The sequence below is a fragment of the Pyrgilauda ruficollis genome, unplaced genomic scaffold, assembly GCF_017590135.1.
Source record: "Pyrgilauda ruficollis isolate IOZ18807 unplaced genomic scaffold, ASM1759013v1 scaffold58, whole genome shotgun sequence".
NCBI lineage: Eukaryota > Metazoa > Chordata > Aves > Passeriformes > Passeridae > Pyrgilauda > Pyrgilauda ruficollis.
The window spans coordinates 1,299,141-1,325,014 of record NW_024527488.1 but is presented as its reverse complement, the minus strand read 5'-3'; the positions used below and the strand labels follow the sequence as shown (position 1 = coordinate 1,325,014).

The 25,874-nt window shown below is 41.9% G+C and overlaps 1 protein-coding gene across 1 annotated transcript in view; it reads right to left on the bottom strand.

Annotated features, from left to right (window-relative positions):
• Window positions 1-6,876: 6,876 nt before the first annotated feature.
• SPATA5 (spermatogenesis associated 5) overlaps window positions 6,877-25,874 on the bottom strand; it is a 161,612-nt gene continuing 142,614 nt past the window's right edge. The window contains 1 exon segment of the mRNA XM_041482277.1: window positions 6,877-7,202. Within this exon segment, the coding sequence (XP_041338211.1) occupies window positions 7,026-7,202 (177 nt within the window). The 3' untranslated portion in view covers window positions 6,877-7,025.

Sequence of the window (25,874 nt, the reverse complement as noted above, 5' to 3'; positions counted from 1 at the left end):
CTAATTTCTTTTCATCCCCACTTCTCCTCAGATTTTTATTCCCCCAACTTTTCTCATTGAGAAAAGGGGCAGAATTCCCCTCCTCTCTCTTGATACCATTGCTGGACCCTAAATTTCTGGAAAAATCAGAAGAGGAAGGTCTGTGTCTTACCTCTTTTTTGGTTCTGAAGTAATCTCTGACACTTCCTATATACCTCAAGTGTCTTAAAGAGTCAAGCTACAGAAACACACCTGATACTCCAGTGCTGATGGGGTTAATGAGATCAAAGCCAGACTCCACTTTGTGCTTAGCAGTGAGACACTTCCTACCACTGGCTAGGGTGACTGCAGCCCTCCTTCAGCTCACCTAAATCAGCATCAAAATAACACAAATCAGCCCCTACTCTGATTAGAATCAGTATTCCCACTTTCTGTCTCCTTCCAACTGCATCAACCCCCACGCATTTCCACAAAAATCAGTCAGTGACGAATTCCAGAGTAACTTTTCTAATTCATATGTTTATTTTCAAGCATTTTCTCCATCTATCCCCTCTCCCACCCTCCTCTCAATGTCCTTAATCGGTAAGGGCTTCATGTGCTCCAAAGCCAGCTCTTACCTGCTCACCCAGCAGACAAAGTGATCCCAAAATTCAGCTCCCCAACAGCCAAGTAGGTAAAGAAGAGCTCTCCCAACATCTTCTCTTAAAGTCTCCCCAGCCAGCCGGTGCAGGAAGGGGCCTAACAAAGCTGTATGCAGCCAATTGTGTTATCAGGGCACTTGGCACTACCAGCTGATCCTTGATTACTATTCATCCCTCGGGAAAATAAAACACCCCTTTGTAGTAAAAGTGTAACCGGTTACTATGAGGCATTACACATTAACAAAAGCAGCTTTTTACCAAAATCACAGATGATGAAAGCCTGGAAGTGGAATCAGACCAAGGTAACTGGTTGTTTCTGAATGTTTCAGATAGAAAGCTGACAGTTTAACCAAGATTTTCACAGTGCTAAGAAGAAAGTAGTGGGCGAGTTGTGTCACGTATTTGTACATAAAGTGGTAGTGAGTTCTGTAAAACAAATTCTAAGGATAAAATTGTAGCAACCTCTGTGGTGTAGCATCTTACATATGCTACTGCCTGCACTGCAGCAACCTCAGTTTTCACAGGGTCTTGAATATTTTTAACAGCTCTTTTTATCACTTTTGTGCTTTTCTTGAAATCCACACAGACACTTTCAATACGCTTTCAGATTTTCATTTTCTTTTTTTTTTTTTTAACCTAAGAGTACAAATCATTAAAGAGCACAGCTATCTGAAAGGCAGACTTTCCACTAGGCAGAAGGCTTGGTGGAATAATCCCTACTTAGGTGGTGAGGAAGCATTCCAGAATATTAAAGGATTTGTTTGTTTGCTAATCTGCTTAAGCACCCATAGGCTTTAACACCCACAACTTGTGTGCTTTAGGGATCTCTCATGTCCATGGCCACTCTCACTGCCACAGCTCTGTATTAAAGCTGCAGATTCAGACTGCAGCTGATGGGACACCTGGAAAGAGCTGCATGGCTTTGGTCCACACACCCACAAATCCTGCTCCACATTCTTGTATTTTAGGTGCAGGTCACTCTGCTTCTTATGTCCTGTGCTCTTACATCCCAGCTACCCAACTCTGGGACAGGACAGCAATCCAAGCACCAGGAGCCCCCTCACAGGCCCTGCAAAGGAGGCTGTGTGAGCACTTTTCACACCCTCAGCTTGGGGAGAACTCGCTGACAGGGAAGCAGTGTAGCTTTAAAGGCATTAAGCAGAGCAGGCTTGGTGTAAGCAGCTGCCCCTGTGTGAAATCTGAGGCTCTTGCCAGCGGTGGGGAGGAAAGACATGACCTCATTATTCCACAGCCCAGATAATCCGTTCCTGGATAAAGTGAGAGCTGACAAGTGTTTCACCTTGAACGTTATCAAAGCCCTTTCCACACTTGGCTGATGGCAGAGCCATTTTACCAAACAGGGATGTGAATACTCCTCAGTGTTAGCAAAAGAGATTAAAAAAATCCCTGGGGTGCATGGTTAATGCCACACACACACAGGTGTGAGAGGAAGAGACCAGCAGCATTTCCAGAACCATTTAGGCAAACAGGATATATTTGCACAAGTTGATAAAATATTTTTCTCAATATATCGAGGGTTGCTGCTCTCAATTTCTTCCAGTTACTCCTAGGCACTTTCTCTAGGTAAGTGTAGAGGGCCTCTCCTGACATCAGCTGCCCCATCAGCACTTCTAGAAAGGCAGTTCACTTTTCAGCTGGGATAAATCACTGTCTGGACTATCTTCTAGTATCTTCCCAGTGGTTGCCAAGAGTGATTCCACTCCCCTAATCTTTTAGTCAGAGGAACCCAAGCTTTAATGTCATGGATTTTACACAGGCACACGCAGACAACACTCCAATTTTGTTGGAAGGGTACCACAGAATCATTTAGGTTGGAAATGAACCATTAAGATCATCCAGTCCAACTGCTGGACCCACAATCAGTTTGAGCAATGGCTCCACGCTAGTCCAAAGGGAAGGAATGTCATCTGGTTGCCATTGCCTTCTCTCGCAACACCTGTGCTCTCACTGGAGTCCTGCCACGCAAACACAGAGAGGGGCTCTCCCCCCTCATTCCTCCTGTCCTTGGCAGGCCAATTAACAGAGAAAACACGCATCTCCTTCTCTGTCAGGGCTCTGGAGTTGTTGGATCTAAGTCTGCATGGAAGAATGACGCCATTTAAAACGTTTAACAGAGAACACATAAAGCCCTGGTGAAAACGCTCAGTGAAGTTTCCAGCAGAGGAGGTTAATAAATGAACAGGTAGCATTTGCAGAAGGAGCAGACACAAACCCCAAGATCAGGAGGAGGTTTCAGCTGAAATATTTGTCTTCCTGATGCTGGCCTGCCAAATGGGCAAAACATGCCCAGCCACAACAGCAATTCTGCCTCTTGCAACTACTACTTTGGAAAAGCTCCTTATCGAACTGCACACATCAATATCACCTGTGGTTTTGTCTTCCATGTCAAGGGAAAAAAACCCATCAGCAAAAGATTTTAGGGTTCCTAGGAGACAAAAAATACTGTAATTCACTACAACCATAGCGACAATATTAAATACAAATACAAAGGGGTCCCAATGTAAAAATGATTTTCCAAATGTAACTCTGCCCCCACTGCAAACCACTTCCCATGCCCCAGACTGCATCAGCACAGGAGTAATTCCAAGGTTCAGGAGTGTGAATGGAAGCACAGTCGGTTTTATCCCGACTGTGGGATCATAGGAAGCAAGGCAAGTTCTTTGTGCCTGCTTTTTACTAATTCTTTCAGGGCCTTTCACCAAGGTTATGACACCTTCTAGTGGGTGATTCTTCATCTTTGAAGTCCAATTCCTCCCAAACTCTAGCACTACATACCACATTATTACAACACCACAATCCCTGGACAACAGCATTTCTAGTGCTGGCAGTTTTGTTTCACCCAAACATCAGCTGCTTTCTCTGGCAGAGCCAGAAACAACCAAAACCCTTTGGGGTCAGGCTCCTTACAGCCCTGACTGCAATAAGCAGAGACAGTTCTCCTGCCCACCAACCCGTGTCTGTCACTAACTTCATCTTCCTGGGCACTACAGGGCAAAACGCCACATTTGACTTCCACTTTTCCCCTCTCCACATCCCATCACCAGAATCACACTCCTGCTTCACCAGGAAACATCACTTCCATGGATGCTCAGTTCCTGGAGCATTGTTTGGCATGTGTCCAGCTTCCAGAGGCGAGTCACCACACTTTGACATTCAAAATGAGTAAATAAGCTGAAAGGAAAGAGCCAGGATACAGAATCCACAAAACTCAGCTTTAAGGACATAATATTTAAAAGGCTTGGCAAGTCTAAATTCAATTATTTTGAATAACCAGCTTTGAAATAACTGATCTTTATTCTGTCTCTGATGTTTGCCCTTGCACCTGAGCTTGGTAAAACTTCTGTTCTGCTCTCATCTAGAGGCTACAGGAAAATTATCCATAATAAACCTCATTCTTTCTTCTAGGATTAAGAATTGTATATCATGCTAGCAGTGAAAATCTGTTTTATGCATTAGGTAGAACACAGGACTGAACTTTTTTTCAAGTGAAGTGAAGACAATTTTGCATTTTTATCATAAATATTCTCCTGGTCATTTCTGGCCAAACTGTCAAAAGACATTTTATACCATTTTGCAAGAAGTTGTTATTGGAGGAAAAAAGGAAAAAAGGTAGATTTTGTATTTAAACAAAGTGTGCCTGAAATGTTGAAAAGTTGATTTAATGTTAACAATTCTGCGACTCAAGCAGTGTTTGGGCCAAAAAGCAGCTCCAAAAGATAACAGCAGACAGGAAAAAGACTGTGTTTCTAAAAAACATAAAGAAGTAAGCCTAGGAATCTAAGCAATTAAAGAGAGGATGGGACAGAGATATTCTTCTCAGATGCCTTCCCTGTTGACATTCACTGAGCCTCAAATTTTTATTAAAATTAAATCTCATGGAAACACAACAACAAAACCCAGCAGAAGAGAGAGTGCCTCTATCTTTGAGCTGCTCTGCAGCACAGAGGTGTTCAGGCTTTTATGGGCTCACACTGCAAGAGATCTGAGAGGGTGCCAAGGCACGAGGTGTTCAGCAAAACACATTGTGAGGAGTCAGCTCTGAATCAAAACTTGCTCCTGTAAATGACAGGAGATGCTCCTGGAGTGCTCTGTCCTACAGTGCCCTCATCAGTAAGTTCCAACAAGAGGCTCAGGGTGCAACAGCTCTCAGCAGGCTGCATTATGAAAGGGCTACACTGCCCCTGTGTTTTGATCAAAACCAAATTTTTGGTCATTTTCCAGAATTCTGGTACCTGGGTTTCAATTTGCTCATCCACAGTAGCAGTGATCTTTCTTTAGGAAAGAGACAGGGAATCATCATACTGGCAAAGTTTTACAAACAGAATTTTCTGGGAGCAACAGACACCTCCTGGGAGTTTCACATATTTGTCATTGCCTTTTTTTTTTTTTTTTTTAAGAATATCTTACTTTTTTAAAAAATCAAATTCCACAAACCCGAGGATAAAAAGGGGAGCTTCCAACATTTAAAATCACTTCAGGCATATGGGTGTGCATCCTGAGATTTGGTGCCCTATGGATAAATGTGGCACCATACAGGTACAAGGATAAATGTTTGCAGGGATGGGATTTTTCCCAAGGCACAAACAGCAGACATGGGCCAGCATTGTCTCCTAGTGTCCTAAAATTTGATGTGCAAAATTTCCCTCTGATGGCAGCAAGGTTCCACAAAGGGACAGGGCAGCCAGTTCCCACGTGCCTCTCTTGTAGTTTCTCAGTTCACTTTCACTCCTTGGTGCATGTTCCCAATAAGCCTGAGCACTTCCCAAGGAATGGCCATCTAGTTTTAACACTCATCTGGAGCAGGACGTAGTGTTATTTTTAGGCTACAAAATCACAAACAGAATTCACTATTGGCAGTGAAAACTGCAGTCTCTCTTTCCTCCCTTCAGGAACAGACACTGGAGTAAAGTGCCAGGGGATAAAGGTATGGCATTTAATTTCTGGAAACTTCAAAAATTTAATGGTTATGATGAATGGTTCACATCCTGAGCTCCGAACTGGAGTATGTAGAATTTAGAAAAGAAGGATAAAGTAGTTTCAGATGCAGTCTTGATCCCCAAGGCAACTCTTCCAGTTTATAATTTTCTTAATTCTCTCTGTCTGTTGGACTATTAAAGAGTCAAACAATGAAAAAAAGAAAAAAACCTCATACACATCAGCTAAACTATGTAAAGGACCCCCTTTTCCTCATCCGCTAATCCTTTACAGTAATGATAACATTAAATGCAAATTACAGCAACACTAGGTTAGAATGAGAGTAAAAACAGCTGTCATTTAAAAATAGTAGGTTTTTGTTAAAAAGCTACAAAATGGGTACAGTGTGGAAACAAGTAAAGAGAGAAAAACCATAATCACGGTGAAGAAATTACCTTTCTGTTGAAGTTTGTGTTGGTTTTGGTTTATCTTTCCCTCAACTCTTTATGTCTGGACTAGAAAAGCTCAGCCTTTCTGTTGTGGGGAAAAAAGCTGAATATTAGTTTGCTTAACTGCATTTCATCCTGAGTGCAAGAGCAGAGAGCCCACAAGGACCTGTCATCGTTTCAACAGACGATATAACAAAGAAACAACCTTTGGTTGAGGAGATTTTATCTGTCCCTGAAGTATTTTGTGGTCATTTATAACAGTTTTTGCAAGGAGGTTTTCTCATCCATTAATTAGGGTTCATTATGGATTTTAAGCAGCCAGCTTTAAATAATCTACTTTATCAACATTCCTATTTATTTTGATGGAAATAAACATGAACAACAAGAATCTTTTGCTGACACCTGGCAGTGAGTTCAGGTCAGTGAAGGGCTGGACAGTTTTTCAAGGTGCCCACATGCCAGCATGTCTAAAAAGGAGCTGGTGAAGACCAAAGATAAATGTTTGGCTGTAATCAATCAGGATGCCTCGGCTTTATCTCAGAAAGCCTGTTTGGCAGCTTTGCTGGAGATCATAAATCAAAAAATTCACAATAATTTTATGCATTTTTTGTAATGAGGCCACTCACTGGGATGGTCCCTGGGATCAAACTGTGGTTGAGGCAGGAACAAATCAAAGCAATAACAGCATTTGTTGCTTCTCTCTTTAGGGCCGGGCAAAAATCCACCAAAATTCAGAATTTGATCTTCTGGGGGTTTTTTTGCTACATGGATAAACTGACTTACACCAGAAATCTGACTACCGCTAAAAGGCAGGTTATACCACTGAAATGGTAAAATCTAAAGTTTAGGACCATGTCTATGACACTCAAAACTTCCACAGGGACTTTTATTACAGCAATTCCGCATTCAGTTAACTCCAGACACTCCACTCGCTCACAGTACAAAACTCTTTGGCTTCTGACAGCTTCACAAAGGAAATCTTCCATTCACACAGTGAATGGGGTATGTATTAATTTGCCTTTCAGAGCGTGTGCAGTCCACTTTGCTGCTGGTAATCTGCATAAAACTGGATTAACGAGTCGGGAATCCTCGGGCTCACGACCGTCAGCGCGCTCCGGAAGTGCCGGCCCATGATAGATTTGGCATGGATGTCTTCCTGAAGAGCTAGGAGGGCTGCTTCCCTGCACACTGCTGTTATCTGCAAAGAAACCAACCACACTGCATTATTATTATTATTATTGTTATTGTTATTATTATTATTGTTATTATTATTAACATTACTTGAAGAAAGAGAACCCAAGAACATCATATTGTTCCAAATGCCAAATGATCACAAGTAGAGTTTTCCCAACTTTTAAATTTTTTTTTAAATAAATGAGGTTGTGGGCGATTAGGACATCCAAAAAACAGGATGTAGCTCGAACTTCAAACCACAGTTACATTACATTTCACATAACAGCATGCTGCAAATTAACTCGCTAATCATATTACCTTGTGTTAAACTCCCCACAACACCTGATAAATTCAAATCCCAGCAATACATTTTTCCATCCCCAAAGAGCAAGAGCAGATATTCCCAGGCTCTGCAGGCACTTTTCTTTCCCAGCCTTGCACTGGGAAAGAAATAAAAACAATTAATTCCAAAAGGAGGCTCGGAGGAGAGGGGTGTGTGGAAGGGGAGGAAGGTTAAGGTCTCATACCCTGCAATGTGTTTTTAAGCTCTCTGGACTTCAGACAGCGGAAACAGACTGATGCCAGTGTCACTCTAAAGACACATTACTGTGGTGAAAGGAGCTTGTGGAATGAAAAGAGATATTGTGATTTCCAGTGCAACAGGGAAAACAGTGATTGATATTGACTGCTCCCTTATATCTGTAAATGAAAGAGCCAACTGAAACACATTTGTCCGGCTATTCAGCATATTTTCTCTGTTTGTTCACTTACTGAAAGGAGTTCCCTCGCTTATGCTCTGCTAATGGTTGCCAAAGCCGTTTAGTAGCTTTTTAGGGGATTTAGCAGCATGTTTAGGAAGCTTTCACAAGAAAACATGCATGGATTTAGATGGCTTTGTCAAGTTACAACAATATTACTATTAGTTCTGTGCTGCTCTAATGAGCACCAAAGCTAAACACTGCTGTTACGCATTTTAATGCTTTTCAGGACTTCAGAGACAGCTGAACGTGGAAGCGCAGCTGAGATTTAGTGCACCAGCTTCTTGTGGAGATCAGTAATACATCACCCAGAAAGTTAACAGAGAGGCCCTAGTCTTTCTGTGCAAGTTTTTCTCTAAGCAGACATTGTGTCCCCATCTCTAACAGGAATATTAAGCTACTTAAAGAAAAAAGCCTGCACCAGATCAAACACCCCTTGCACTCCCTGCCTACCACTGACCCCAGAATTCTATCACAAGGGAGAAGACTGGTGATGGAAAAACAGATCCCAAGTATTCTGGACTCAGAACCCGTGTTGGCCTTTGAAACAGGAGTTCATTTCCCCTTGATAAGTACTGCAGTAAGCCCACAAAATGAAGAGACTTTCTGGAAGTTCTCACAGGCATTATTAAAAAACCCCAAATGCAGTCTAGCAGGTTTTGACTGCCCTGTTCTTCTACAGAGACCATCACCTATCCACAGCACAAAATGCTGAAGTAGGGTGTCACTGACAAGGAGTTCACTTGTCAGCAGCTGGTTTAGTGAAGAAGAAGCTGAAGGAGACGCTGTCAAGCTGTCACATCCAAAACCGAAGGAACACCATTGCCAATCCTATTTCTTCCTGTTTCATTTGTACACCAATACACTCAGGAGGAATTCACCCATAGGCTGATAGCTCTGATGAAGCTTTCACCTGTTCTCTATGCTCTGCCAACACTATCAGTAACAATGATGACAACTCACCTCCAAAGGATTTTTTAAATTTGTTTTAATTTTATTCTTAAACACTGAACCGTAATTTCTGTGGTAACTGAAAATCACTAGACATGAGGAAGCACCAGAAAACTCATTATTTTTGGCTTCTTAAAAGCATTTCAGCTGCTTTTAAGGGAAAAGGAAAGGCATAAATTTAAGGCATAAATTATTGTTCTCCCTTTTCCTGGCTGCACTCAGAATTTTCATGGACTAAATATTTTCTATATTATTGAGTAATAAACAGCAGGCGTTACAGCACAGCGTTGAAAATGCAGGCCCTTGTGTCTGGTCACAGAGTCACATGGAGTTGTTTCCATTCCTTGGCTAACCCAGGGGATTAGGTTTCTGAGGTAAGAGATTCAACAAGGCAAGTTTGATTATTTTGCTTTGTTCAGTATGCAAACTTAAAAAAAAAAAAAAGTCCTCACAAGCATTCTCACTAGCTGATAAAGCTAAATCACTCATGGAAAGCAAACACAAGTAGTGGTGTAGCCACAGTGAGAGGAGGGTGAATTCATCTGGTGAATTCAGACCTTATTGGCCTAAGGTCACTGGTCTGTCATGGAGACTCCTTGTCACAGCCACACTAGGACATTTGTTACCAGATGGAGCAACAGAAAGACTTTTAAATGTAATTTCTGTGGATTGAGGAAAAAAGGGAAGGGCACAGAAGAGGCTGTAACTGACAGCAGAGGAAGGAGACCCTTAGAAGCAAGACATGGATTTTTCCTAGGCTTAGCAGCACTCTAAACCCAGAAGCTGCACCCACACCATCAGCTTTAAAACCCTGCAACAGGTCTATTCCCAATGAACTTCTCCTGTGACTTTCTTAAATCACTTCTTCTTTTGGCCTCTACAAGATGACGCTGTATCAAGTGCCACGGTCCAATCATGCCTTACATAATAAAGCACTTTTGTTTGCATTAAAACTGGCAAATTAAGCAAGTCCTCCTATCCCCTGTGTTATGAGAATGGTGATTCATCTGCTCTTCCTTGTACCATCGATGATTTTACAGAGTTTTATCTCCTTCCCTCCCAGTCAAGTCTTTGCAAGCTGCAGAGTCCTCAGTGACTCAGACCTTGCTCCTGCTCAACCTGTCCATTCTTCCTCCCATCTGCCATCGCTGCCTTGGCCAGTTCTGCCCTGGGCTCTCACTACTCAGTGCCTGAAGCTGTGCAGGGCACACAGGGGGCTGTACCAGGCCATAGCTCCATCCTTGGGCTGCTTGCAGTTCCTTTCTTGTCTTGTATTTGTGCTGAGAGGATTTTTCTCAGAAAATTATCCACGCTGCCTCCAGCATCTTTTTTTCCCAAGTGACAGTACCTAATTTAGGCCAAATTATTTGTGAATTTGAAGCTTGGGTGATATTATTTTTTCTCCTTTGCATTTAGTAGGATGAAGAGCATCTGCCTACCTCAATAAATGAATGCTAAGAACTAGCATTACCTACCTGCAAGGCAATTCTTAATGAGTTTCAAATAAAAATACTACAAGGTATCATCATTTTTACCTTTTCAATACATAAAAAAAGACAAATAAAAGTGCAATCTTTTGGATCTCTTTGTGTTGTGAGGAATAGGAATAACATCCTAGTCCTGTTCCAAAGGCAAAAATACATCTCACTGTATGGAGGGACAAAATAGATATTTTGTGACTGCATCTGAATCCAGAGTGGCTTTTAGCACCCACTCTAGGGTAGTAATGAAGGCATGACGTGATTGTCAGAGACAGCAGTGATTAAACAGCAACACACCAGGCACCAGATAATCAAGCTGTACCTACTGTAACTACATGGGTGCTACTGCAGCAGTAAAAAGGCAGCCAGGTGGGATAAAAAGCTGCTGAATCTAAGAGTTTGGTTATTATCAGTATCATTATCAAAGGAAGTTTACCAAACAGAATTCTCATTTTCAATGGAGTCAGAGCAATTTACCGACCAATGAATTCATCTGCTGTCTACAGTCATCACTTACCATGGGAATACTTTTGAATTCATGTGTAAAAAAAAGTGCATTGCTTTTTTGAAGGACTGATTTGTCATCTCAGGAATGATCTTTAAGATCAGAAAATAAACAACTAATTTAGAATTCTGCTTCAAAGTGAAAAAGGCACCAGAATCAAGCTTTCCTGGGAGGAAAGAAGAATTAAAATTTGCTGTCTGAGCCACATATACAGGGATCAGTAAGAAACAAAGCCACATACCAGCCCAGAGCTATGCCACAAACAACGATGAGCCCCCCAGCAGAAAAGGATTTACACCTAGTCGTTCCCTCCTGCCCCATTCCACTCCCAGCAACAATAAAATGCCCGGTGCCAGTTACTGTTCCCTGCATAACTAGCATGGAGCCCAGCCCATCTTTCCCCCGAAACCAATGGTTACACTGGCTGCTTCAGCTGGGCCAATTCTCCCCCATTCTGGCATTAAGCACCAACTCTTTACAGCGGACTCGAAGCTCTTTTCAGCTTCTTTGTATTTAAAGTGCTCTAAATAGCTTTAAAGAACCTTAAAAAAAAAAAAAAAAAGCAAAAAAAAAAAAAAAAAAAGCTCTTCTGTGTTAAAGCCTTAGGTATTTTCAAGAAAGTGGTTTTGTTAGGGCCGAGTGTGCAGGGAACACCTGTGAATGTCGGGTTTAATTGGGCTGCAGCTGGTGTCGATTGTGTGCGCCGTAACTGGCAGCACTGCCTGGCCCTACATTGTGTTTCATTTTCCTTTTTCCTTCCTTTTTAACTCGCTCCTCCACCCCGCCAGTTAAAGTTGTAAGGGATTGTGCGTGAGAGAGGGATTAGGAGCCTGGAAACAAGAATAGTGCCCTGCGGGTTGTGAATAGCGCAAATTGGGGCGCTTCCTGGCGGAGCAGTACCTGCGAGGCTGAGCGCCCGCCGGGCACCTCAAAGGGAGCCGGGACCAGGTCTGGGGACTCGCCTTTCCCGCTCAGCCAGGGAGGGATAAAAGCTTCACACACAGCATTTGAAAAAGACATGAATAACCCCCGGGTCTCGACATCTGTGTCTCACTCTGGCGAATTCCTGCCCTACCCCTGTGCCAGGAGCTGCCCTGTGAGAGCAAAGGACTTATCCCCACAAACAGGGATAGCTGGAAAGCTCCCAGGACCCACCTGAGACTAAGGGAAAAGGTGGGCATGGATGCCTTTCCAAGGCGAGAAGCTGCTCCGCAAGCAGAGAGTAGATGAGAGGTTGCTGACTGTATTCTTAAAATCCGCATAAATAATTCAACGCGGCTTTAGCAGCGCACAACTTCCCCCAAGGGATTTGTAGCTCACAGCAGTGCTGGGCAGAGATGTAAAAATACCTCGAGGTTTGTGCCACCCCCAGCAGGTCACTCCTGCCCAGTGCGGGACGCCACGGCCCCGCTTTCCCCCCTCTCCTTTGTGCAGGCACCACCCGCTGCCGGCTGCGGGCTCCCGCCCCGCTCTTGTGCTGGCTCCGGTACTAAGCTGGCCCTTTCATTCACCGATTCAATGCACCACATCATCAGAAAACTAATCCAGAAATAAAATAAAAAGAGCCTTAGCTTGCTGCTGAGGTATTGAGATGGGCTCAGGGGGGATTCGACAAGTCAGCATGGGAGGAGTGGGGAGCACAGCAAGTGGGATGTGTTATGCTCCAGGAGCTGCTGGGGAGACCTGCCCTAGATGAGAATGCTATTTTAAGTCACAAATATATTTTTTTCTTTAAAATGGTCTAAACTGAGAAGGTCTTAGCTGCTGAGAGGCAAAGTTTTTGACGCGTTTCAAAAAGGCTTAAATATGGTACTTCTCTTGTGTTTCACCTTCCCCTGTTTTATGTATAAACCAAGGAAAGATGAGAAATCAGCTTTTTCCTCTTGTCTGCACAGAGAAATTGTTACAGATTGCTAAAATCTTGTTCTGTACAGAGGAAAAAGTTTCCAATACTATGGAACTATTGAACACCTTGTGATAAATTTTGACCGATGTTTGAAAGACAAAAAATCACCCTGTATGTGCATCTCTTCATCCTGCTCAGTTCTATGATCTGTGTAGATTTAAATGGGATGGGTCACAGAATCAAATAATGGTTTGGGTTGGAAGGGACCTTAAAGATTACCTAGTTCTAACCCCTCTGCCATGGGCAGGGAACCTTCCACTAAACCAGGTTGCTCAGAACTTGGCTTTGAACACTTCCACAGATGGGGCATCCACAAAATTATACAATTATACATGTGGGCATTTTGCAAAGGGAAAATAATCTGTTCTAACCAGAAAATGATGAAGTGTATTAGCATCATGCTTTTCAGACAGTTTCCATTCACTCCTCAGATTCATGTACTGAACGATGGGATCTATGGAGTGATTTACTTAGGATATGACTGTTGCTCCCTAAAATTTTCCCAGCTGAAGTGTGCAAGGCCCTCACAGGCTGCACAAATGCCTCAGTGAGACAGAGGCTTCTTTGATCTCTAAGCAGCTATGTTGTAAACTGTTATTAGCTTTCCTCAAGTTAAAGCACTTACATCTCTATGGCTCTGTATTTAGGAAGAGTGCCTTGGAGTGGATGAGCTCCTACCCTCAGCAATGATAGTCTACAATTAGATATTATTTTTCATTAAAATGTAGACTTCTTTATCCCTTGTTTATTAAAGAGACATTCATTATGAGCAGACATTGGGCTGCCTACTTTAAAACAGGTCTATACTAATGAGGCCACATCTTTGCAATTCTTAAATGGAAAGACAGGTATTACTTTTTGATCAACCCAGCCTAGTGGAAGGTGTCCTGGCCATGGCAGGGGTGTGGAGTGAGATTATCTTTAAGGTCCCTTCCACCCCAAACCATAACCCAGGATTATGTGTATCCTGTGTTTCTGAGAGCAAATGATCTCTGCTATTCCTGATTCCTGTAATGAGAAATTGTTAAGCACATGTAATTGAATAAAACCAGCTCCTTTAATGATGTCTGTAAGTGACCTTAGTTCAGAGCAGTCTGCCCCAAATCTACACAACTTAATGTACCATTTGCTTATTTGTGTAATTTTGTGGCTTGATGTACAGGTGACCATGTGTGTGGGTACACCATGTGGGTGTCCAGAGCTTACCTGAGGTGCTGCACTGGGACACAAAGCCATCCTGCTCCCTGAATATATCTGATTTCACCAGGATGGGGGTTCCCACTCACCCTTTCCATGGTGGCCACAGCAAAGACCAAGTCCTCTTGCCCTCTCCTGATCTCAGCCAAGCTTCAGAATCAGCTGAAGGTGAGAGCCAAGAGCTGAGCCAGACAACTGGCCAGCTGCACTTGTGGGACAATAATGGCAATAATTAATGAGGCAGAGTGACCACAAAATGCTGCCTTTAATTGTTCTTCCAGTACCAGAAACTGAGCAGGAGCTGTGCCCGGGCAGCAGACAGCATCACATGTATCAGTAGCTTCTGCTATTCTATAAAGCTCACACACGCCCAGGGAAGGGAAAGATGAGGTATGTAGCCAAAATTAGGTGTATGTATCATAACTCCAGCACATGATGACAGCTAAGGTGAATAAAGCAGAGCTCTCAGTGGTACATGCTAAGTGTCATCACACATACCTCTGCTCATCCCGACATGTTCTAACAGAGCGAAGCCTCGGCTCCATCTGCAAGCTTTCTTTATTTCTTCCTTCCACTCTCTTAAAAAATATTACTAGATGTGGTATCCTTCCAAGCAATGTATAAAACATGTAAATTCTGATTTCAATTTTGTAACTACAAGCCCAAAACGCAGCTATTTTCCAAGAGGCGCTCCGCCGATATGGCTCCCATCACTTTGGCAGAGACATGGCATAGCTACACCTCTCACAAAGGAATTCCGTAACAGAACGAGTTTTTACATGCTGGGACTAAATATTTTTAAACAGCACTCTCTGCCAATTTCAAGTTTCAGCTATATTTGTGCAACTGAAAAAAAAACCAAAAAAACCAGCCCCCCCCAAAAAATCACATGCGTGTTTCTATACAAGATTAAGCTGCATTTCTGGTTAACCTCAGAATTATTTCATTTTTATATAAACATTTAATGGGAAAGTTTAACTTCTTCCCTTCAATGAGGAAAAGGAAGCCAAGCCACTAGAAAAACAGTCTTTCTATGTGTGTGTGTGTGCACGCACTCATTTTAATTAAAAGTAATTAAGAGAATCCTGTGTTCTCACTCACAGTCTGCTGGTGCTGCAGAGGGCCTGGACACAGAGCCAAGGGTATTCTGCCGAACGCCGCCAGCAAGAGAGATTGGATTATGCAACTAAAAATTTAAAATTAGAAGACTTCATCATTAGCTGTGGCTGTCATGAGTTCCTCCCTAGGAAAAAAAACCTGTATTAAACAGATTGGGCAGCTCCCACCTTATGAAACCTATCAGGGTGGAGGTGTTAAGTGGTTGCTGTGTTTGCTTTCTTGCTTTTCAGATTTCAAAGCACTTATGAGGCTGGGTGATATGTTCAGCATATTCCCTATTTCTTGCACTGGAAGAGAATTCTTGCCTTTCCTTTCTCAACTTTAACCTGAGCAGAGGTCTCAGACTCCTATCAAAACAAAGCAAGTAAAAGCAACTCTGCAAAAAGAACTGGGAGAAGTGCTCTCCCTTCCCTAAAAATATTTTTTTTTGGCCAATAGAACAGAGCCAGTCTAGAACTGTCTTTCATTTCTCCTTTCAGCTCCAGCCACATTTCTATTACATTATATCACCATTTAAAGGTAGCTACAACCCTAAATTTTTGAATCCAACCAGCAAAGAAGGAAAGCAAAAAAAATTTCTTTTTTCATGGGTTCATTTAAACTCTGCCTTTTGTCCTGTCTTTGGAGGCATGGCAAATATTGTCCTGATTTGGATCTTATACAGCAGGTTAAAAATAGCAACTGTAGTTACCTGCATATGAGTTATCATAACACAATACATTAAAAGCAAACTCACTCAGTTAAAAATAATTACAAATCTTCCAGAAATTTAGTTTTTCTGTCAATTTGGACAGAAAACACATAAATGCTACAATAGTAAGAGTTATACTTTCTGGGTGACACGTGCATTCACATCCCAGGTTGAGGCAGGAGGTGAGAAAAGGCATTTGGGGAGAACACACATAATGTCCTTAATGGAAGCTCTCTAGCTTTTATTTATTGGGTTCTTCGTTCCTGGAAGGTGTGAGATGTCTCCTGTGGAGTATATATTTCCTCAGCAGAAAGCTAAAGGAATTTCAGGCTGTTTCTAAGTTTACCTCTTGGAGCTTCCCATGGCACCAGCTGCTCATGTTTCCCAGGAAAATCAGGGAGGAGGACTACTGCATGCCTGTATTCCAGGAAGGCAGAGTGTGGCTGGGAGGACAGACAGACCTAGAAAGCAATGCCATTAAGCCCCAGCAAAATGCCTTTGTGTATGGTTATTACTCCTAAAGAAGGAAGCAAAAAATGCTGGAAAAGAACTTAGTCAAGTTTTAGTGCAGGGTTTGCTTGTGCAAGAAAAGAAATAAAGTAAAAAGTAATTACAGCAAGAAAAGGAACCATGAATGATGCAAATATATGGAACAAGAAAAGTGGGGTACTGACAATTACCTTAAGGATTGATAGGTAACATCTTAATGGAACAGAAAGTCAGTTAAGGTGTCTGCTTTTGCACTGTTAACATTACAGCTTGTAATTTGGGTGTCCTCCTGCAACTGAGGAAACTGAATCTATGTAATGTCTGAAAGTCATCCAGATCTGCTTACTCCATGGATAACAGACCTAATTAAAAAAATTCCTCTTCCATAGTTGTAAACTCCTTCTCCATTTGTGCCATGTTATTGCAAAAACCTCCTTGGTCTCTTGGGGTTTTTTTCCCCCTCCTTCCTTGTCTAGGCAAGACAATGTAATGCAAATTTCCAATACTATGAGGACTTAGAAAACAGGTCACTTGAATTTCTCTTCACAAAGATGCTTTACGTTCAAAATTTACCCTCAGCATTTCTGCAAATATGCACAGGAGGAAGCAGAGGAGTCTCCCTTCCCCTTCCTCCTTGTTGTATGCAGCTTTACTTTTTAATGTTAACAGCATTTCAACTTCCTAGAAGTTGCAGTCTAGCATGATACTCAAACAATTTAAGGCCAGAAAAGTAGCAAATTTATGCTTAACAGTGTTCAAGGAAGGTGAGGATGAAGCCCAAAGGAGGATGCCACAAGAGTGAGCTCAGAAACTGTAACACAACTAAGGACTACGGCTGAAAGAAAGACCATAAAAAGGCACTAAGAAACATGAATCACTTACAGGACAGTCCTGAAGTGATCCCGAAGGACACTTTGAGGGACATTTACAAATTGAAGTCACCATCAGGTTTTTTGCCTCCTATTGTAGGGCTGCTTTGCCTACCAGAGCCTGAGTGAATACACAGGAAAAGACCATCTGCTCTTCTTACCTGCAGTGTTGTGGGTGCATTCCTCTTGCTAGCTACAGCCTGCAGCACACATATGCCTTTGCCTGAACTTCCATAAATATTTTACTATGCTGAATTGTGTGGTCAAGTTATATAATGACACAATAAAGCACAACAGCTCTCCCTGAAGCCATTCCAGGCTATCTAACAGGCTCAGGAATCACCCAGCAGCCCACTTTGCATGGCACAGAGGATTCTAAGGAAGACAGCATACAACAGCTTGTGTCAAGTAGACATGAGTCTGTGAGGTGGAAAAAAAAGGACACCTTAATTGTATCATTGACTTTGTCCTTAGCAGATGCTGCTCTGTCTGCCTCATGTGGGTATCCACAACTGGTATTGTTTCCAGATCCTTGTCAAGAGCTGAGTTCTGATTCGCTCAGGAATTGCCTGGGTGCATGAGAAAGTGTGAACTTTCCACTTCCCGCTGTATTGTATTTACTTATTTCACATTAGATGTACAGATAGTAGGACAGACAGAAAGTCTTAACGCCTCTGCAAAAACAATAAAAGGTGACCAAAAGAATGAGGACACCACATCCAGGATGCTGCTATAGAAGCACAGTTTTCCATACTGAACCAAAAACCAGATGCTATTTTCTCTCAGCTTTGTAATTATTCAGTACTGCAAAGAGCAGATGGTTCTTAACTTGGTGTCATATTTAATACTTTTCATGCTATCTGGAAGATTCTTTGATATCAATCATTTGTTTTTGTGGGGTGAGCAAGTTCTAAATGCATGAAATGTCACGGGGAAGCTGGACTTTATTCCTTCCTTTCATTTTGCATGACACCACACAACTGGTACTTCCCTCAGCAGCCCAGAGTGGTGAAGGTGCTTGTTTTAGCTCAAAGGGCTGTGATTGAGAAAGCCTCTCTTGTGCTGCAATGTGCCCCTACCATTTAGCAAGTGACTTCCAGATCAAATGGATGATCCTAAGATCTGGAATGGGCACAGCACCACAGTGACACTCTGGCACTGATGCCCGTTCTCCCCTCACATAACCATGCTGGAAACAGCAGCCATAGCACCAGGGAGCCTGAAACAATGTGGGACTCTAACTCTGTGTCATTAAATGCTATTTTGCTAAATTAAAGGCCACAAGTAAGTCATATTGTATCCATAAGCACATGCATGCCACAGGCCTTTCCCCTTCCTATATTTCCCTCAGCTGTGGATCATGCAAAATCCCATGGAAGACATATTTCAACTTTTCGGTTTTTTTTGGGTTTTTTTTTTTTTTTTTTTTTTTTTGTGAGAGCAGGACTTCCTACCCCTCAGTGGACACAGCACTCAAACTACAATGCCAAATATTATATTATGTCCTTTCCAGAGTTAACTTTTAATTTCCTGACTCCACTGCATGAGAAATTGAAAATTGTCTTGGTGGTCACTTAGAGGCATGTACAGACCTAACTGCAGGAGTGAATGCAGTGTCAGCCCAAATGCAAACCTCCAGACTTAGTGAGAAATTTCTGCAGAATTAGTTCCTTGGTTGAATTAAGTTCCAGAGAGACCCACAGTCCAAGGATCGACTGCAAATGTAACACAAAGGGTGAGAGCATTTCTTGCCCCAGCCTGCAGCCAGGGGAGGCAAGTGTTTTCAATGTGTCACTCAAAAACTTCGTGATGTTCTACTTCCATTTTTTAATGCCCCAATTCATAACCCACAGATGTTGTTCACAGCTATAAAACTTGGCACCCTCTCCTCTGCAAAAAAGTTTCTCCTCTTATTCAATTTTCTTTGCTTTACCTTAAGTCACCCTAATCATGCTGACATCTACTATCGATGATTATATTAGCCCTAAAAGATCCTTAAACAAATGAAAAGGACTGACTTCCACTCCTAAAGTTCTGCTTCCAATTTTCTAAAGGAAATTAAATAATGTATAAATCAAATGCTGGGCACAGGCCCAGGCAGCTGAACATCACTTTGTCCTTTCAAAGTGAAGACGAAGTGTCTGCTACGGAAGGGACAAGCCAAGAGAAATAAAGCTTAACCTCAGCTCCATGTGAAAGTGATTTGGGATAATCGGGGGAATCTGCAAAGAGGTTAAAACGGGGACCACATACTAACAGGGGCACTTCACACAACAATCAAAAATATATCAAGAGCTGACCTTCACCTGGAGGAGCTGCACAGCCCTGACAGCTTTGTTACACCAGAGCAGAGTGCGAAGGGCAGGAGAAAGAAGAGATGAGCAGGAAGTCAAAAATCTATTTATGGCTGCCATTTGTCATGTTTTGGTAATCTTATCAGGGTGAATTTTTTTCAGTTTTGCAAGATTTATAACTAAGTACTGCCTGACAACCTTGCAGTGAGTGTGCACACTACTTCCCAGTTCTCCTTTAGCTAGTACACGCTACTTAGATTATTAAATCAACCACCAAGGGACTTCCGAATTATGTACTATTGATGGACTGCTGATCCTTCTCTTTAACACAGTATATGCATCTAGGAGGGGGGAAAAAGATCAGTAAAATGTGCTAGATTTCTTCCTGGAATTGTTTACTGAGCAAGCAATTGCTTTAATTGCCACGAGGCATTTCTTAGAACTATTGTGGAAGATGTACTTTGTAATATGATTTCTCGATTAAAAGAAGATCCTAATCAAGTCTATACTGCTTCAACATGAGTTCACGCTGTCATTTTTGCACACAAGAGTGTGCAAAAATCTCTGATCAGCACTAGAGTTCACGGTTAGGGTCAGCTTAACCCTATCCACATAAACCAAACTTTGGCGGAGAGAAAAAATGGAACATGCAGCTGTCAGTGCCCCAACTATGTACACTCGTATTTCCAAAATATTCCTCTCCTCATCTTTACAAAGAACAGAATATTTCAGATGTGATGCACATGGCACTTAAGCTCAGATGGTGGAGAAGTCTCATCTTTACACTTTCTTGAGAAACCTGCAAAATTGTTTTCAGCGCTGTCACTTAGCCGTTGTTTGGTCTGTCACCACACAAACTGAGCAGCTGGTAAAGCAGGGACAGCCACGTAACACTTACATGTGAATGTGAATTCAACACACATCTTGCTTAGCTGCTGTAAACCTGTCAGGGAATGCTTCACTGTTTAAAAAAACCCCACAACATAAAACCACAAACAAAGTCCCTATACATTTATTTTCCTTTTAAAAAGAAGAGTCTATATACATGCTCTTTTATTGTAGAGTTGAAGCACACGATGAGTGCAACTGCCATTTAATGCGATACAAATTCATCTGAACATCAAGCACCCTTGATTCAGAAGAACCAACAGGTTTACTGGGTTCACAGACTTGTAATTTAGCAACAAGTATCCATGTCTTTCACAAAAAGCTGTAAAATATTAGAACACGCTTCAGGAATGTTATTACCTTAAAAGAGGCAATTCAACCAACCTGTGAGTTGGGAGACTGTCCCATCCATCTCCCTGTCTTCTGACAGACCCCCTGCAAATGAAGCACCAGCCCAGCTTCGGCTGTGTTTGAAAAACCAAAGCAAGCAGTGGAACTGAGGGGGATTTCATGGCACCACAGGGCTTCACACAAACACTGCCAGAATAAATTCCTCTGTCAGACCTCCAAGTTTCACATCACTTTGTCTCCACAGGTTCCCAAATATCAATAGCAAGAAGAAAAAAAAACAAACCATAAAGAAGGATGGGAAGAAGTAGGAAGTTTTCACAGAGTGTGGTTGTTTGCCACCCTTGGATTTAAACAAAACCAGGCGCACAGTATGTTACTCACACATGAAAAGAAGAGAGCCAAGAAGGGAAGGAGAGGCTTCTCTCTTTTCCTCTCCCCTTGCTTCAAGAAAGCATCCCTGAAAGCACACAGGCATCTGTTTTGGGTTCCTCTGACGTCAGCAAACACCACTGAAGTAAAGCACATGCTAAAATATGTTCCAAACCCCTTATCTGCTTTTAATAATTGGAAGCTAAATGGAAGCTATAAGTCATTGAGCAGGACAAGTAGCATGAACAAACAAGACCTTTTTTGCCTTTAAGGTGATGGTACTTAGTGGCTCTGCAAAACTTTGGACTCAGTAACATCCACTGTCAGAAGTAGAGATGGATTTTAATGCAGGATTCAGTCAAATTACAAATGCTAAAATTCATGTTCTGGTCACAGAAAGAAGTTGTGATTAATGAAGTGTGTCACATTCCTTTGTTGCTTTATATTTCTACCTATTGTTTATATATTGGTGTCTCCAGTAAAAGGAAAATAGGAAGAAACTCTGGCACAAGGCTACTCATCCCTGCCAGGTCATTTTGCTGTGGTCAGCAGCTCAGGCAGCGTGTGGCTGGTGCTCTTGGAGAGTTTGGGAAAGGGATAAGAAACGTGGGAGAGGAGTATGAAACATGGTCTTTTCCACCAGACTATGTGAAACATTACCTGCCAAGGATCCCAGCAGAGTTAGGCAAAAGTCACTCGTAACAGGAGTCAGCCATCTGACAATCCCTGAGAGGGACTGAATGTAGGATTACAGTCTTAGCTCTGTCATGAATTTCATTTGCCACCATCTAGCAAGCTCTGCTGATAGGTGCTCATTCATGTCCCAAACCTCATGGACCATCAGCAGTGGAGGGGTTACAGCAGCCACTGCAGTGCCTGGCACAGCAGGGACTGCCATGGGAGTTACTGCAGTGGGATCTAAATCCTTGGTAACAGGCAGGATCAAGTCCTAAATTAGTGATTCCCAGATTTCATTAAGTTTATTCATCCTTAGGCCAATTTACCTGCTGGCATAACTCCCCTGGGTATTGTGCCAGCAAAGACTTGGGCCTAATAATTTCAGATTAATTTCTGTATCATCATCTTCATGTGGCTTTGGGAAGACTATTTGTATATCCTGCTACAGATTGTGGAAGCAAACACTAATTACGAAGGAAAATTTTTGACTCCACAACTACTCTTTCAAAATTAGAAAAAAAAAAAAAAAAAAAAAAAAAGTAGTCTAGACCATGGACAGGAATTCCAGATGGAAATATGTTTAACAAATATGGAAAGGTAATACTTTCCTGTATGTTGCTTTGTGAGTTATTAGCACCTTAATAGTCTCCATGGTCAAAAGTGTATTAATGAGCTGGAAGACAAAGTGATGTAATCAGGAGGGATCAGCAGTAATTTCTCCTGCAGAAGATTTACATGCAGCAGCCATGTGTGTTTGTTTATGATCTCTACATCTGCTAATGAGCTCTCGACACGATGGAAAGCTGCAGTGGAATAATGCACCCTGCTCCTCTCACGCACTAATTAATGGTCTATTTAATCTGGGAAAAGGCACTTTAAAAATAAACACTAATTTCCAGCAGACCATAAAGGATAGGTAACAACTGAAACACACTGCACAGGCCTAAAAACTGGCGTGTAGCAACCTCTCAAGCATTAAAAAAGCTGAGTTTTAACTCCCAGACTACCACAGGAAGAGTGTGTGCACACACCAATCTCTCCAGCACTACAAACGTACACTAAGAAACCCTAGATACTCACAGAGACAATCAAAGCCAGAGTGATAATCTGTAGGAATGACAAAAAACAGTAAGAGAAGGCAGAGCTAAAATACTGCCCATGACAGCAGGTGTTAAACTATGTTTTGTGCTCACAAGACTCCTGTGGTAAATGCTATTGGCCATCACCTCATTCTGACAGTTGATGACATGAGCAATAAATCATGTTTTCTACAATGACAGGAAAAGCAGCCATTGCAAAGATGGTTAGATTTTGCATTCCTACTGGAAAAAAAAAAAAAAAGGCCTGGGAGATGGTGTCCAGCCCATCCTCTGCCTGCAGGGCTGGCAGCTGAGGGGGGAATGCAGTGGGGGCTCAGCATCCTCAGCTGCCACTGGAGTCATTCTACTGCTTTTAGTCACTTCACCAAGGCCTTGTCTCCACAGGACGTTACGCTGGAACAGCTACTGCATTTACATTCACACCCTATCTCATTCCAGGATAACTTCCTCACACTGACATGCCCTCAGAAGTACAAGAGCATAAGTCTGTGGCTGCATTTAGCCCTAGGCTGGAGTCTCACAAGGTAACAGAGAATAGAGATTTGGCTTTATCTTACAAACTGTGCTAATATATCTCACCACCCTTTGGATTGGAGCCAACTTCTCTCTAATCTCCCAATCATTTCCACAGAAAACTTGTACTTTCTTTAGTCTGTGAAAGAAGACAAAAATCAGGAAAATCACAGGGATTGCAGGGCATGGAAAGCCTGTGTGAGCTGTATCCAAGAGAAAATTTCCCAGTCTGAGAGACCAGAGCTATGAAATGGCCCCTTTCAGTGACAGAGAAATTGCCATGGTGGCTAAAAGAAAGCCTGCTTAGGCTTTCAAGTATGGAGAAGCAACATAGACTTCAGAGACTTGGGATGGCTTTAAAGGTAAGTCAGGTAAAACAGATAAACACAGAGCAAATATATGAGTAGAGATTGAAACTTTTCATGCATATTGAAATGGCAGTGTGAAAACACATTTTCTCCTGCCAGGCAGAACTCCTACCCTCCCATTCACACATCCAGGGTACAGAATTTGCAACTCAGGACTTCTTGTGTGCTCTTCAGCTGCAATAAAAAAAGGCATTTTTGCAGTGCTTACAGCTCAGACCCTCATCTATACCCGCTGAGACCATCTGACACATCCCTGCCTCCCCTGTTTGGATTTCCCAAAGCAAGCAGAGAGGACCAAGGGAGAAACACATGTCTGACAGGGACAGTCTGACATGAATGGTGAGTTGTCAAAATGGAAATAGCAATCCCCTAAAACTAGTTTGGTTTCAGGAAAAGAATGTGCAGGCTGCAGTCTGCAGAGGCATGCCAGGCTCTGCCACAGCAGTTAGTGTAGGTGGGCAAATAGCAAATCATTTCTAGAGGTGGCCAGTTGACTGCACTTCCACCGAGGCTTTTCTGATAAAAAATGTTGTGGTTTTTTGTCAGTGCCTGAATCTCCATGGGTTCCTAGGTCTGCAGAGCATCTTTGTTCTGTTTAGACTTGCTCTTTTTTTTTTTTTCCTTCAGAGACAAAACAAGCTAGGGCTTCAAACCATGCAGAGTTTTAATGCTGCAGAATCCCCACATACCCACTTCCTCTCTTTCCTCAGCTCTTCTCTATCTGATTTACTGTTTACTTACAGACCATATGGAAAACATGTCGGGAAAGCACGCATCCGGGTTCACATTCACAATAAATACTTTTTATGACTATTCCCATGACCTGCAGCAACAGACTAGATTAGTCGCCCACAACTATGTATAATCACACAATCATTTAAATACATTTTCAAAACAGAATACGTTCTGAGATACAGATCAACTAAATATTCCTCTTTCTCAAATCTATTGCCTACAACTTTACCATTGCCACCTGAGACAGAAAGTCTTATCTTTCAACTGTGGAATCAATATAAACAGACGAACATGAACACCTGGGTCCATGTAAAAGTGCAGCCAGCAAATTATCAGTCCGGGCTGCTCAGTTTTCTTAGCAAAAGAATTATAAATTTGCTTTGAGCAAAAGAGATGAAAATAGATGTTGATGCTGAAGTGTATCTATCAAAACGTGAAAAAAATTCTCTTTTTTTTATTCTCTGTTTCATAAAACCAACTCCCTCTAATTTTAAGTTAATCCAAAAGCAGAATTGCAGAAGCATTCTATTCTGCTGAATAGACTGTAGAATACTTCCCGAGCAGAATATATTATTTAATCCAAAGCCAAATAAACAAAGGGTCAAATTCAACCTCACCCATTCTATTTAGCAACAAAATTGAAAGGAAATCTTGAAAGTCGTTTTGAATTGAAATATTTAAAATCTTTTCAAGGTGAAACATTCTGAATTCTGTTTCTAATTAAAAAGTCAATGATACAGAACTAAAGAAATTATTGAATTTAGTGTTTCTGAATAATTTTTTTATCAGAAGGAAGTTTAAAGGAAAATTTATAGAAGTAAAATTAATATCTACATTTTCCCCAAGTAAGTAATGAGACAGCTATGTTGTGTACCACTTCAGCTTATTCAAAATGTAATTTTTTTTTTCATTTCCAATCAACCTGTGGGTTGAAGAAAAATTTGCTGTGTCTTTTTTGCTTTGGGAAATGGTTCTAATAGTCTTTTAACTCACAACTGGCAGGAGCAAAGAATGCTTGTAGCTCTCCCCCCGCCCACCTCCTCTCCCTGCGGAAGCTGGCAAGCTCATCTGCTGCAGGATACTTGGAGAACATCTCCTCAGCCAAACTGACTTATTGCATCATGTTCCAACACTTAACCACAACACATGGAAATATTCCTATTGTTAAATGCATAAAGATTTAAAAAAATAGCGATTTCACAAGGTAACTTGGATTTTTAGAGCTCTATGATTTTATGAAATGGAGGTTGGGTGTTGTTTCTACAGACAGATATTGGGATACCGTTGTAACCTCTGAAAATGAAAAGGGGGTTTGTTTTCCTGCTTTTTAAGGAATGCTTTACCCACAGGTTTTTGAGATTAAATGCAGAGCCTGTAAAGTGTTTCCATCTCACTGCAATGTTGGCGTTCAGCAAAGCACTAAGCCAGGGCTCAG